The sequence below is a fragment of the Pristis pectinata genome, chromosome 9 (genome assembly GCF_009764475.1).
Source record: "Pristis pectinata isolate sPriPec2 chromosome 9, sPriPec2.1.pri, whole genome shotgun sequence".
In the NCBI taxonomy this organism is placed as follows: Eukaryota; Metazoa; Chordata; class Chondrichthyes; order Rhinopristiformes; family Pristidae; genus Pristis; species Pristis pectinata.
The window spans coordinates 79,543,039-79,557,364 of record NC_067413.1 but is presented as its reverse complement, the minus strand read 5'-3'; the positions used below and the strand labels follow the sequence as shown (position 1 = coordinate 79,557,364).

The 14,326-nt window shown below is 41.2% G+C and overlaps 2 protein-coding genes across 2 annotated transcripts in view; one reads left to right on the top strand and one right to left on the bottom strand.

Annotated features, from left to right (window-relative positions):
• prex2 (phosphatidylinositol-3,4,5-trisphosphate-dependent Rac exchange factor 2) overlaps window positions 1-10,721 on the bottom strand; it is a 323,008-nt gene extending 312,287 nt beyond the window's left edge. The window contains exon 1 of the mRNA XM_052023230.1: window positions 10,641-10,721. The gene's annotated coding sequence lies outside the window, so the exon portion shown is untranslated. The remainder of the gene's footprint in view (window positions 1-10,640) is intronic.
• A 303-nt stretch (window positions 10,722-11,024) lies between these two features.
• cpa6 (carboxypeptidase A6) overlaps window positions 11,025-14,326 on the top strand; it is a 51,820-nt gene continuing 48,518 nt past the window's right edge. The window contains 1 exon segment of the mRNA XM_052023232.1: window positions 11,025-11,154. Coding sequence (XP_051879192.1) covers window positions 11,054-11,154 — 101 coding nt within the window. The 5' untranslated portion in view covers window positions 11,025-11,053.

Genomic DNA, 14,326 nt, shown 5'->3' with positions numbered 1-14,326 from the left:
CATATGGATATACTGGGAATGAGAGATATGGATTATGTGCAGGCAGAAGGGCATAGTTTAATTTGGCATCATGCTCGGCACAGACATCGTGGACTGAAGGGCGTCAGAATCAGATTTATTATCACTGACACGTGTTGTGAAATTTGTTGTTTTGCGGCAGCAGTACAGTGCAAGACATAAAAATCACTACTAGTCACCAACATATAAATAAATGAATGAATGAATCAATGAATAGATGATGCAAACAGGAATAATGAGATAGAGTTCGTGGACTATTCAGAAATCTGATGGCGGAAGGGAAGAAGCTGTTCCTGAAACATTGAGTGTGGGTTCTTCAGGCTCCTGTACCTCCTCCCTGATGGTAGTAATGAGAAGAGGGCATGTCCCCAGATGGTGACGGTCCTTAATGATGGATGCTGCCTTCTTGAGGCACCCGCCTCTTGAAGATGTCCTCGATGGTGGGAAGGGTTGTGCCCGTGATGGAGCTGGCTGAGTCTACAATCCTCTGCAGCCTCTTTCAATCCTGCACATAGGAGCCTCTATACCAGGCGGTGATGCAACTAGCCAGAACGCTCTCCACCATACAGCAATAGAAATTTACAAGAGTCTTTGGTGACGTACCCAATCTTCTCAAACCCCCAATGAAGTAGAGCCGCTGGCGTGCCTTCTTCATGATTGCATCAGTGTGTTGGGCCCAGGATAGGTCCTCTGAGATGTTGACGTCCAGGAACTTGAAGCTGCTCACCCTTTCCACCACTGACCCCTCAATGAGGACTGGTGTGTGTTTTCCAGATTTCCCCTTCTTGAAGTCAACAATCAATTCCTTGGTCTTGCTGACATTGAATGTGAAGTTGTTGCGACGCCACACAACCAGCCGATCTATCTCACTCCTGTACGCCTCCTCCTCGCTATCTGAGATTCTCCCAAGAACAGTGGTGCCATCGGCGAATTTACAGATGGCATTTAAACTGTGCCTAGCCAAGCAGTCATAAGTATAGAGAGAGTAGAGCAGTGGGCTAAGCACACATCTTGAGGTGCGCCTGTGTTGTCAATGAGAAGCAGATGTTATTACCGATTCCACACTGACTGTGGTCTCCTGATAAGGAAATCAAGGATCCAGTGGCAGAGAAGGGTACAGAGGCCCAGATTTTGAAGCTGGTTGATGAATACCGAGGGGATGAAGGTGTTGAATGCTGAGCTGCAATCGATGAACAACAGCCTGACATATGTATTAATGTTGTCCAAAGCTAGTGCTCCAAAGCCGAGTGAAGAGCCAGTGAGATGAATCCACTGTAGACCTGTTGTGGCGGGTAGGCAAATTGCAGCCAGTCCAGGTCCTTGCTCGGGCAGGAGTTAATTCTAACCTCTCAAAGCACTTCACAGTAGATGTGAATGCTACCGGGCAATAGTCGTTGAGGCAGCTCACCCTGCTCTTCTTGGGCACCGATATGATTCTTTTCTTTTTCATCTTTTTATTGGTTTTCAAATTAATACAGATTAATATATCAATGTTTATACATGTAATACAAAGAGATCAGGAGAACAATCGTGATATGGCTAATCATAAAGAACAATAGAGTATAAAAAAAATCTGTAGAGCCAATGATCTGTTAGTGAATGAACATAATATAAAAGAAAAAGATTTATTATAAAATATAAAAAAAGAAAAAAAAAACCAAAACAGTAAGAAAAATTATAAACAATATATCAAACCCAAACTAAGCTAAAGAAAAAAAAATTCAAAAAGAAAACAAAAAAAAAACTGGACTAAAATTTCTCAATAGAAACAGAGCAATATTATGTCATCAACTCTGTTCCTCTAAATTGAAAGGTTATTATGAGGGGATCTATATCATGTGAAAATATTGAATAAATGGACTCCAAACTTCCTCAAATTTAAGAAGGATCAACAGTACCACTCCTAATTTTTTCCAAGTTTAAACATGATATAGTTTGAGATAAGTATTGAAAAGTAGTAGGGGGGTATTGGATCCTTCCATTTAAGCAAAATGGATCGTTTGGCCATTAATGTAACAAAGGCAATCATACGGCTAGCGGAGGCAGATAGATGGCCAGATTCTATCCTTGGTAAACCAAAAATTGCAGTGATAGGATGAGGTTGTAAATCAATCTTCAATACATTTGAAATAATGTTAAAAATATCTTTCCAATATTTTTCCAAAAGAGGACAGGACCAAAACATATGTGTCAAAGAAGCCACATTCGATTTACATCTGTCACATATAGGATTTATGTTGATAAAAACAAGCTAGTTTATCTTTTGACATATGGGTCCTGTGGACTACCTTAAACTGTATCAAGAATATCTGGCACACATTGAAGATGTATTAACTAAATGAAGAATTTTCTTCCAAGTCTCTGTAGGTAGAGATGTCTGGAGTTCACTTTCCCATTCATTCTTAATTTTGTCCAGTGGTTCTGAACAAATTTTCATAATTAAATCATAAATTATTGCTATCAAGCCCTTCTGACAAGGATTAAAACCAAAAATTTTTTCCGTAATTTCAGTTTTGTAAGGTGTGGGAAAAGAGGGTATAGTAGCTTTTAAAAAATTCTAATTTGCAAATATCAAAAAAAGTGTGATCTAGGCAAATTGTATTTGTTAGACAATTGTTCAAAGATGAAAAACAGTTATCAATGAATAAATCACGAAAACATACTATTCCTTCCTTTTCCATATGGAAAAAGCTGAGTCAACGCTAGATGGATAAAAGAAAAAATTAGATTGAATGGGACTTGATAGATTAAATTTATTCAATCCAAAAATTTATGAAATTGAAACCATATTTCGTATTGTATGTTTAACAATTGGGTTAATCATATGTTTACTTAATTTGGTAAGTGCAAAAGGGAGTGGAGCTCCTAAAATAGAAACTAATGAAAATTCAAGTACTGGTTAGGATTCAAGGTGTACCCATTTGGGGCACTGAATTACATCTGAATCTTGTGTCCAAAAAATAAAGGGCACTGATATGATTGATGCCCTCTTGAAGCAGATGGAACCTCCGACTGCGGCAGTGAGAGGTTGAAGATGTCCTTGAACACTCCAGCCAGTTGATTGGCACAGATTTTCAGTGCCCTGCCATCAGGGCCTGATGCCTTGTGAGGGTTCCCCTTCCTGAAGAATGTTCTGATGTTGGCCTCCAAGACAGATATTACAAGGTCGCTGGGTGATGTGGGGATTCGCACAGGTGTAGTCTTATTCTCCCTTTCAAAGCATGCATAAAAGGCATTGAGCTCATCAGGGGAGTGATGCATCACTGCCATTTATGCTGTTAGCTTTCACCTTATAGGAAGTAATGGCATGCAAACCCTGCCACAGCTGTCGTGCATCCGATTTGGTCTCTTGCTTCACTTGGAATTGCCTTTTTGCTCTCACAATGTCCTTCTGTAGATTGTACCTGGACTTCTTATAGGGTTCTGGATCGCCAGTTTTGAACATCTCGGGTCTAGCTCTCAGCAGACTGCAAATCTCTTGGTTCATCCAGGGCTCCTGGTTTGGGAAGACTATGTTTTTGAAGCCACACACTCATCCACGCAGGTCTTGATGAAGTCAGTGATGGCTGTGGCATATTCATTTAGATCCAACGATGAATCCTTGAATATGGTCCTGTCCACTGATTCAAAGCAGTCCTGTAAACGCTCCTCTGCCTCTTCTTGACCACACCTTCGTGGTCCTCACCATTGGTGCTGCGGTCTTCAGTCTCTGCCTATATGTCGGGGGTGGAAGTACAGACAGGTGATCAGACTTGCGGGTGTGGGATGGCATGGTAAGCATTCTTGATGGTGGTGTAACAGTGATCAAGTGTGTTGGCTCCTCTGGGTTCTGCAGGTGACATGCTGGTGGTAGTCTGTCAGAGACTTCTTCACGCTGGCCTGGTTGAAGTTCCCCGCAATGATCGGGAAGGCATCAGGGTGCTTTTTCTCGTGACTGTTGATCATGGTACTCAGCTTCTCCAGTGCCAGCTTGACATTTGCCTGGGGTGGAATGTACACCACTACCAGGATGATAGCGGAGAACTCCCTCGGCAGGTAGAATGGACGACACTTGACTGCCAGATGTTCCAGGTCAGGGGAGCAGGACTGAGACAGAACTGCCACAGCTGTGCACCACAATGAGTTAATCACGAAGCAGATGTCGCCGCCCGGTCCGTGCGGTGGATGGTGAAGCCCTCGGGCTGAAGCACTGTGTCCAGAGTACTGAGAGTGAGCCATGTCTCTGTGAAGCAGAGTACACAATGGTCCCTGATGTCCCTCTGGTACTGCAGTTTTGCTTCCGAGGCCTTCAATTTTATTTCCCAGAGTCTGTACATTAGCCAGGAGGATGGTGGTGTTGGGGGGGGGGGGGGGGTTCCTTTGGGCCCTACGTTTCAGTTTTACTTGCAGCCACGTTTTCTGAAACAATGAAGATGTTCCCTGAGCTTCCAGCTGCTGCACTCACTCCCTGGGTGATCTGGAGTCCCGATTCCATCAGGTCTGAAGATAGTTAGTTCTTCTAAATAACTTGAAATAATGTTGTTTACTGCAGTGTCTGTGGTTGCAGATTTCAGCTGTAGTAGTTGTAAACGGTAAGTGCCTGTTCCTGTGCTGTACTGTTCTATGTTCTATGTATAAGCCTTCACCAATTGAAATTGTGAAAAGAGTACTCAAACATATTCAATGCAGAATGAAAACACTTGTCCCAGAGTTAAACCCACCAAGTTATCGGTGATATACAATCAAATCAGGATAGTACAATAGTACTTGGCTTGGAGGAAACCCAGAGATCAAAGTCAAAGTTGAGTTTATTGTCATATGCACATGTTCAAAGACAAACTTACTTGCTATGTGCCTATGATTTTGCTGCATCGTATAAGCAGCATTCACAAGAGAAACAAATTATACACAATTTTTATAAGGAACACAATTAGAACAAAAAAAATTAAGTCCATTTTAGTGCAAAGTGATCAAAGTGGTCAGTTTTGCTAAGCTGTACTGATTAGCGTCATGCCAGTTGGCTCAAGAACCGAATGGTTGAAGGAAAGTAGCTGTTCTTGAACCTGTTGGTGTGGGACTTCAGGCTTCTGTACCTCTTGCTTGATGGTAGCTGCAAGACAGCATGGCCTGGATGGTGGGGATCTTTGATGATGGATGTTGCCTTCTTGAGGCAGCACCTCCTGCAGATACTCCCGATGGTGGGGAGGGATGTTCCTGTGATGTATTGGGCTGAATCCACTACTCTCTGCAGCTTCTTACATTACTGCACATTCGAAATGCCATACCAGATCATGACGCAACCAGTCAGGATACTTTCAACAGTACATCTGGAGAAGTTTGTTAAAATGACAAGCCAAACCTCCCTAATCTAAGAAAGTAAAGACACTGGTGCGCCTTCCTTGTGATTGCATCTATGTGTTGGGCCAAGGTCAGGTCATCTGATATGTTAACACCCAGGAATTTAATGCTGCAGGCTCTCTCCTCTAACAATCCCCCAATATAGACTGGCGCATGTTCGTCATCCTTCCCCTTCCTGAAGTCAACTCTTTAGTATTACTGACGTTGAGTAAGAGGTTGTTGTTGTGGCATCACTCAACCAGGTGTCTCATCTCGCTCCAATGAGCTGACTCATCACCACCTGTGATTTGTCTTACAACAGTGTCAGTGTTCCTGTGCATTTGTTGCACTTGTTCCCAGATGGAATAGGTCATGGATTTGGAAGGTGCTGTTGAAGGTGCCCTGTAAATTGCTGCCATGCATCTTGCAGGTGTACCACTGCAGCCATGGTGTGCTGATGGTGGAAAAGAGTAAAGTCTTTAGCTAGAAACATTTTCCCAATCAAACTAGCTCATGTGTCTTGGATGGAATTGGAATTGAGATGTTGCAGCTGCACTTATCCAGGGAAGTGCAGAGTGTTCCATACAAGTAAGCTTCCTGTATCAACATATGGAGGGAACTACTAGAGAGGGTGCAACACTGGACCTCCTCCTGGGGAATGAGGTAGGGCAAGTGACAGAAGTATCTGTCAATGAGCACTTTGGGACGGTGACCATAATTCTATTGGTTTTAAAATAGTTATGGAGAAGGATACGACCGGTTCATAGGTTAAGGTCCTGAACTGGGGAAGAGCAAATTTTAGAGCTATTAGGCAAGATCTTGCAGTGGTTGATTGGGTGAATTTGTTTGTATTGAAAGGAGGGTCTGCCAAGTGGGAGACATTGAGAGTTCAGGGCTTGCATGTTCCTATTAGGGTGAAGGGCAAGGGTGGCAGGTTTCAGAAACCCTGGTTGACAAAAGATATTGGGGCTCTGGTTAAGAAAAAGAGGCATACATTGCACATAAGCAGTTGGGAACTAGTGAATCTCTTGATGACTACAACTGTAGGAGTGTACTTAAAAGAGAAGTTAGGATGGCAAAAAAAAAAAATACAAGAAGGACTGGCAGGCAAGGTGAGGCAAAATCTCAAGAGATTCTATAGGTATATTCAGGGAGAGAATAGGTCCCCTTAATGATCAGCATGGCCATCTGTGTGTGGAACCAAAAGAAATGGGAAAGATTTTTAATGAATATTTCTCTTCAGTTTTCACTGTGGAAAAAATGATGGAGGCTAAGGAAATAAGTGGTGTTGTCTTGAACCACATATGAGTTAGCAGGGAGGACGTATTGATGGGCTTAAGGTGCAATAAGGTGGATAAATCCCCAGGGCCTGACCTGGTGCATTCTCAGACCTTGTGGGAAGCTACAAAAGAAATTGCAGAGGCCCTTACAGAGATTTTTGCTTCATGGTTCTGGAAGACTGGAGAGTGGCTAATGTGGTGCCATTCTTTAAAAAGGGTAGCAAAAACAAGCCAGGAAACTTCAAGCCAGTGAATCTGATGAAAAACACAATGATGCTGGAGGAACTCAGCAGGCCAGGCAGCATCCATGGTGAAAAGCAAGCAGTCAACGTTTTGGGTCAGGACACTTCTTCAGGACTGAAAATAGGAAATCTGACATCGATGGAGGGTAAATTGCTGGAGGGGATTCTGAGGGACAGGATTTACCAACATTTGGAGAAACAGGGTCTGATTTGAGACAGTCAGCACAACTTTGTGCATGGGAAGTCATGTCTGACAAATTTCTTGGGAGTTCTTTGAGGAAGCGGGTAGGGCAGTAGATGTTGTCTATATGGACTTTAGCAAGGCCTTTGACAAGGTCCTTCATGGCAGGCTAGTCTGGAAGGTTAGATTGCATGCGATCCAGGGGGAGATAGCCGATTGGATTTATAATTGGCTCAGTGGTAGGAAGCAGAGGGTGATGATTGGGTTGTTTCTCAGATTGGAGGCCTGTGTCAGTGCTGGGATCTTTGTTGGTTATAATTTATATAAATAATTTGGATGTGAATATACAAGGCATGGTTTGTAAGTTTGAAGGTGATAGTAAAATAGGTGGTGTTGTAGATAGTGTAGAAGGTTCTGAAAAATTCCAACTTCATCAGCTAGGTATGTGGGCTGAGGATTGGCAAACACCTTTCAATTCAGAAATATCTGAGGTATTCCAGACCCTACATCAAATTCTCCATTGTAGATACCTCTCTCTCTTTGTCTGTATCAGAACTGGCCATTTCTGCCTTTCAGCCCTCATTTGGCTCAGTTTTTCCTCTATTAGTATTGTCTAGCCCATAGCAGGTTGCATAGCCCTGCTATTTACAATAGCAAATAAAGAAGTATAATCTGAAGAACAAAGGGACTTGGGGGTACTCATGCAGGATACCCTAAAGGTTAACCACCAGGTCAGATCAGCGGTAAAGAAAGCATTCATTTTGAGAGGTATAGTGTACAAAAGTAGGGAAGTGTTGATGAGGCTCTATGGAGCACTGGTGAGGCCTCATTTGGAATACTGTGTGCAGTTTTGGAGAGGGTTCAGAACAGATTTACTAGGATGATTCCTGGAATGAAAGAGCTTACTTATGATGAGCGTTTGTCGGCTCTTGGACTGGAGTACAGAAGAATGAGAGGGGACCTCATAGAAACATTTAGAATGTTGAAAGGACAGGACAGAGTAGATGTGGTTAAGCTGTTTTCCTTGGTGGGTGAGCCCAGAACTAGAGGGTACAGTCTTAGAATTAGAGGGTACCATTTTAAAACAGAAATGAGGAGAAATTTCTTTAGCCAGAGGGTAGTGAAATTATGGAATTCTTTGACACATATAGCTGTGGAGGCCCAATCATTGGGAGCATTTAAGGAGGAGATTGATAGGTATCTAATTAGTCAAGGTATCAAGGGATATGGGGATAAGGCCGGAAATTGGGGCTAGATAGGAATAGTTTTAGTTTAGCTCATGGAGCAGACTCGATGGGCCAAATGGCCTACTTCTGCTCCTTTGTCTTGTGATTCCAATTGCTACATGCCATCAGATACATTATTTGTTCAATCCATCCCTTTCCATCTGCTATTGAAAACTAACTTGTTTTTTCTCTTTCCCAGTTCTGACAAAGGGTCTCAGACCTGAAACGTTAGCTGCTTTTCTGTGTACAAATGCAGCCTGACCTGTTGAGTGTTTCCAGCATTTTCTGTTTTTCTTTCAGATTTCCAGCATCTTCAGTTATTTTTATATCCATGGAAAATGCAACACTTGATTTTCTTAAGCTCAATGTTTTGCCAACACAATCTACTATTAAAAGATTAAGGAAAAATATGGATTTAATGCAAGTAATACTGAGCAATTCCAGATAATGACTATATTAGACCTCAGATAAACAAACAAAGCATCTTTTGGTTCAATCCCTCTTGTGCCAGGAAGGGCACTACAAGTTCACTCAGTTTCCCAAAGCTAGAGAAAAGCAGGAAAACAAGGAGAAGACAGCATTGAGCAGGTATGGTGATCCCTATAGTATATTAGTTACAACACGAGTCTCCGAAGGGACTGAAGACTGGTTAGTGCACAGGAAACCATGAATTGCATGTCATGCTTAAAGGTAGTAGAGCTGTCAATCCCCTAAAACTGATCCACATCCAATTATATTTGGCTTATCTGTAACTTTATCTTGAGCTATCCATCTTTATTCCATATAATTTAATACAGTTTACTCTTAAACAAATCTTGGTTTTGAAATTTTCAGTTGTTCTCATCTCAACTGCTTTTTGAAGAGTACCAGATTTTCACTATCTTTTGTGTGAAAAAGTGTTTCTGAACCTCACCCTTTAACAATTAGCTCTAAGTTTAACATTATGCTCCATGGAATCACCCTGAGGAACTAGTTTCTCTCCAAATACCCTTTAAAAATCACTAAACCATATTAATCATCTCAACTACAGTATTTCAGTATTCTACACTTACTTCTCATCATAGCTTAACTGCTTCTGGAAAGCAAGATTTACATATACTGTATGTAGCACTTCTCCTCATCTCAGGACATCCCAAGAGCTTTACAGTGAATTATGTACTTTGAAGTCTAGTTACAATTGCCAAAGTGATAACATCAAGATAATCTGTTTTTAACTGTTGGTTGAGGGATAAATATTGCCTCCAAGAGGAAAAATCTCTTCTGCCCTTTGAAGTAATGTTGCAGCATGTTTCACGTCAGCAAGGGCAGATTAGATGTTAGCTTAACAACTCATTGAAATGTCAGCACTTCCAACAATGCAGGACCATCTCAAGAAATGAATGGCACATCAGCCACTTTTTAAAATCAAGTTACTGCTTTAGATATCATCTTGACGAATCTGAAAGGATATTGTTCTTCATGAGATGCAATGCTAAGAATTCAACACAATACTCTGCAAAGAGTCCAACCAGAATAAAACTTCTGTATCCAATCCCATTTTCAGGAGCCTTCCCGCAATCAAGGCCAACATTTCAACCATTAGCAATTTTTGTATCTGACATTTAGTTTACTAATTACTCTACATTCATGAATATCTCAATTCCTCCTCTTCCTAGTTTTATTGAAAACAAATCCCTGATCAATCTTTCTTAGATCTAAAATGAACACAAAAGTTCCATCTGCCGCCATGGGAACGATAAGAAAGGTTTAAATATAGAAGAAACGCGTTAAAATGAGAATCGGTAAATAGCATTAGAAATAGTTCTAAAAAAGTTTTTAGAAGTTAGTATGAATTTTATGCGAAAGATCTTTGTTCCTATTGTTGTAAAGTATTAACCAATGCAAATTAAACCAACTAATCCCTCAAATTGTTTTGCATAAAACAATTTTACCGGATTATGCAAAGTGTGCGTGAAATAAATGTTTATTAACATAACGTCGCCTTAGAGCTGAACATTTTATTAAAACTATCTTATCAAACTTTTGTGTTCAACCTTCAAAAAACATACATCTAATTGTTCACAAGAGCTTTCGACGAAGGTTTGGGCCACTTTTACTCCGTGTACTCCGATTATGGTTCATAACAAAAATGATAAAAATATATAAAATATACTTCAATGTAGGTCACGCATGCGCCGTTGTCGAGTGGTACAACTTGCAACATCACACTTAGTGCCGTTGGCAATGCTACTGCCCGCGATGAGGCAGAACTGCCCGAACTTGGCTTTAGCTAGCAAGCGTTCTTAGTAGCTGGTAATCAAAAAATACAACTCCCTTTGAACTTATTCAAAAACAAAACTAATACGGATGCTGCAAATCCTTTCAGGTGAATGATTACCGTTCTAAATAGATAACTCGCATTCTCTCCCTCTCTACAGACGGTGAGTTTTTCAGAATGAAGCCACGAATTGGGCGATTCCAAGCCATCCCACAAGCAACAGGTCCTCTCCGCTGGTCACTCCGGGATGGTGTCGCGGCCAGAGACGGCGCCGCCCCGGGGTCACATGCACGGCCCTGCCGGCGAGCGCCAACCGCAGGATTGCAAACACGCCCCCGGTTCTGACGCTTGGCTGACAAGATTGAAGTCCATGAGATGCTTTGCTGAAGAAATTCTCCGCCGCTTTGCTTTTTGCCGTTGTAGATTTGCTTTGCTGCCAAAAATTAAGAATTCAAGTAGGGAAACATCTCTGTTGCAAAGTAAATATCTAATATTTATCTTTTAAAAATACTTTCCGCCCCTTTCCCATCCAGATGGAGGGAAATGTACGCATTATAGCAGCTGCTTTAATATTCGCTTCTGTGAATTTGCGAGGTGTCGTACAAACCTTCCTTTATAATAATCGGTATGAAGGGTAAGTTTCATTGTCTGATTATGTAGTTAAAGTTGTTCAACTGTCTCCGTTTTATTACATTACCCACAGGTGGTAACTTTTCTGATGTGCGGTGGCTTCATGAATGTGTATGCGGTCAGTACGTGGAAATGAATATTAGTCTCCGTAATTTAAACATTATGAATGGCTGTAAGTAATTGTTATGGTAATTTGATCCAGCAGTTTAGATACTGTCTTGAGTTAGGGAAAAGTAGTCATAAAGGATTTTTTTACTGTCTTCGGGACTTTTGATTATTTTGCTGGATCAAAATCTGGAATGTAGTCATGTTGTTTTATGGAGTCTTTTTACTCGGTTTGGGACTTTTTCTGTCAGCAATAAATACGTCAAGATCTGCACCAGCGGTGCTTGTAGGGAAACTGGACTTTTTATCACTCGGCATATTATGGAATTCTTACTTTAATAAATGGAGAGGGGACACGTAAGTGCATTGGCCATGTCCTTTACATTGTCACAAAATGGAAATGTATGTCCAACCTGTACAACTGAAAAACATTTTACAGTTTACACAATGATGTGGAGCAATAACAGGAAGAAAATGTTGCTTTGCTCCATTCTGATCGTGGAAAGTATGAAATAAGAAATGCTTGGACCTAAGAATGTGGGTCCCATATATAAACCGCTGTAGAGTATTGACTGTAGTTGAGATCAGAATAAGTAAACGGTAACAACCAAACACAAACAAAAATATTAGTAATAGTCTGATTATTTATGCTCAGTGAGTCCTTAACCTTTAACAAAGTGTGTTATAGACGTATAACACGAAATATGCAGAGCTCAAACAAAGAGTACGTGTGATTTATTCAAAGGGCTTTTATTCAGTTTTTTAAAGCACCATTGCAATATAAAAAGCAGCCAATTACATGACTCAGTCCCCAAGGAATGAAGCCTTAGAGCAACAACTGTCTTAATATATGATATACTTTCTGAAATGAAAATAAACTGATTTAACATACTTACATATTTTATAAATTTAATCAAGCCACTGGTTTCTGCATGGTCTATGAGCTTCACAGTGGTGCAGGTGTCACCTGTACTGAAGTTTAGAATCACCAGGTACGATATTACCCATCTCTGGACTTAAACCATGTTTTGTCATTTTGACACACTTCAGAATCGTAAATTGGTTTATTATCATGTGTACCAAATACAGTGAAAAACCTGTCTTGTATGCCATTCATACAGATCAATTCGTTACAACAGTGCATTGAGGTAGAACAAGGTAAAACAATAACAGACTACAGAATAAAGTGTTACAGTTACAGGGAAAGTGCAGTGCAGGTAGACAATAAGGTGCAAGGTCATAATGAGGTAGATTGTGAGGTCAAGAATCCCTGGGGAATATTGTACTAGGGAACCATTCAATAGTCTTATAACAGCAGGCTAGAAGCTGTCCTTGAGTCTGATAGTATGTGCTTTCAGGCTTTTGTATCTTCTGCCCAATGTGAGGGGGAGAAGAGAGAATGACTGGGGTGGGTGGGGTCTTTGATTATGTTAGATGTTTTACCAAGGCAGTGAGAAGTATGGACAGAGTCCATTGAGGGGAGGCTGGCTTCTGTGATGTGCTGAGCTGTGTCCACCAACCCTCTGCAGTTTCTTGTAGTCACAGGCAGAGCAGTTGCCGTAGCAAACTGTGTTGCTTTCTATGGTGCATCAATAAAAATTGGTGAGGGTCAAAGGGGACATGCCAAATTTCTTTAGCCTTCTGAGCAAGTAGAGGAGCTGGTGAGCTTTCTTGGCTGTGGTGTCTACGTGGTTGGACCAGGACAGGCTACTAGTGATGTCCACTCCTAGGAACTTGAAACTCTTAACGCTCTCAACCTCAGCACTGTTGATGTAAACAGGAGCACGTGTACTGCCCACCTTCCTGGTCAATGACTAGCTGCTTTGTTTTACTGACATTGAGGGAAAGGTTGTTATGACACCATGTCATTAGGCTCTCTATCTCTTTCCTGTACTCCGATTCACATGGCCCACTATGGTGGTATCATCTGCAAACTTGAAGATGGAGTTAGAGCAGAACAGAGTCGTGAGTGTACAGGGAGCAGAGTAGGAGGCTGAGGATGCAGCTTTGTGGGGCACCACTGTTGAGGATAGTCATGGCAGAGGTGTTGCTGCCTATTCTTGCTGATTGGACAGGTATATTGACTCCTCTCAAACAATGGTTCTATTCACTTCAGAAACGCCTTCACTCTTCTGGTTTTCTCCTAGTTATTGTTTTGATGGAAGATTACGGGTTCAGGAACTATCTCCCCAATATTTTATTCAATCATCTCCTCTCTGACCTGTTATGGGGATATTTCTCACAATGTGAATTCTGCAATGCAGACTGAACCTCTTTTTCTTGAGACTTGTGTTGTGATACTTGCCTGGTTTAATTGCCCCCTCCATTTTAACTTCAAGACTCAACTGCATGCTAAATCCTCTTAACAATTCAGCATGAGTATATCTGACTGTTTGGTGCAGCACCTCCTATAGCTAAGGAGAAATGCTGAAAGTTGGTGTTTCATAAGAAATTCAATCAAGCTTTCCCAATCTGTTTCCCCATTTGAAGCTTTCCTCTAGAGAAGTAAAATGGTGTTTTATTTTATTGCTTTTCATGAATCCTTCAAACTGGACTAATCAAAAATATGGACTGTTACCTGATATGACCTTTGTCAAGTCTTCAAGTACTTAGAGATGTAACAACTGTGAGATGTAACAGTGGCTATCCTAGTATTCCATGGATTGCAATCGTCTTTGAGGTACTCTTTTTTTTAGACTGCCAGCCACACTTGATCCTTGTGAGGCAAAGGTAGATTTTAATTATTTCGTTCCATGGCAGTATACAACCCTGTAAGGTTTACTTCTAGCCATTTCAATTGGCTACACGTTGGTAATCAGAAATCATTCACTCCTTTTTCAGAATATTCAATATGGACGCCTGGAATGATTTTGAAAGCCACTTTTCAGGCCTATGGATCCACTAAAAGTGTATTCATACACTAGCTTCAAAGGATGGTCTTTCTGTGCTCCAGTTATTCCAACTGCTGTGATGGGGAAATCATTGCCTACCACCTGCAGAGTACAAACCTTGTTTTCTATCTTTGTGTGTTCTTCAAAGGGTAGTCTCAACAAGACAGCTGTTTTATTTTG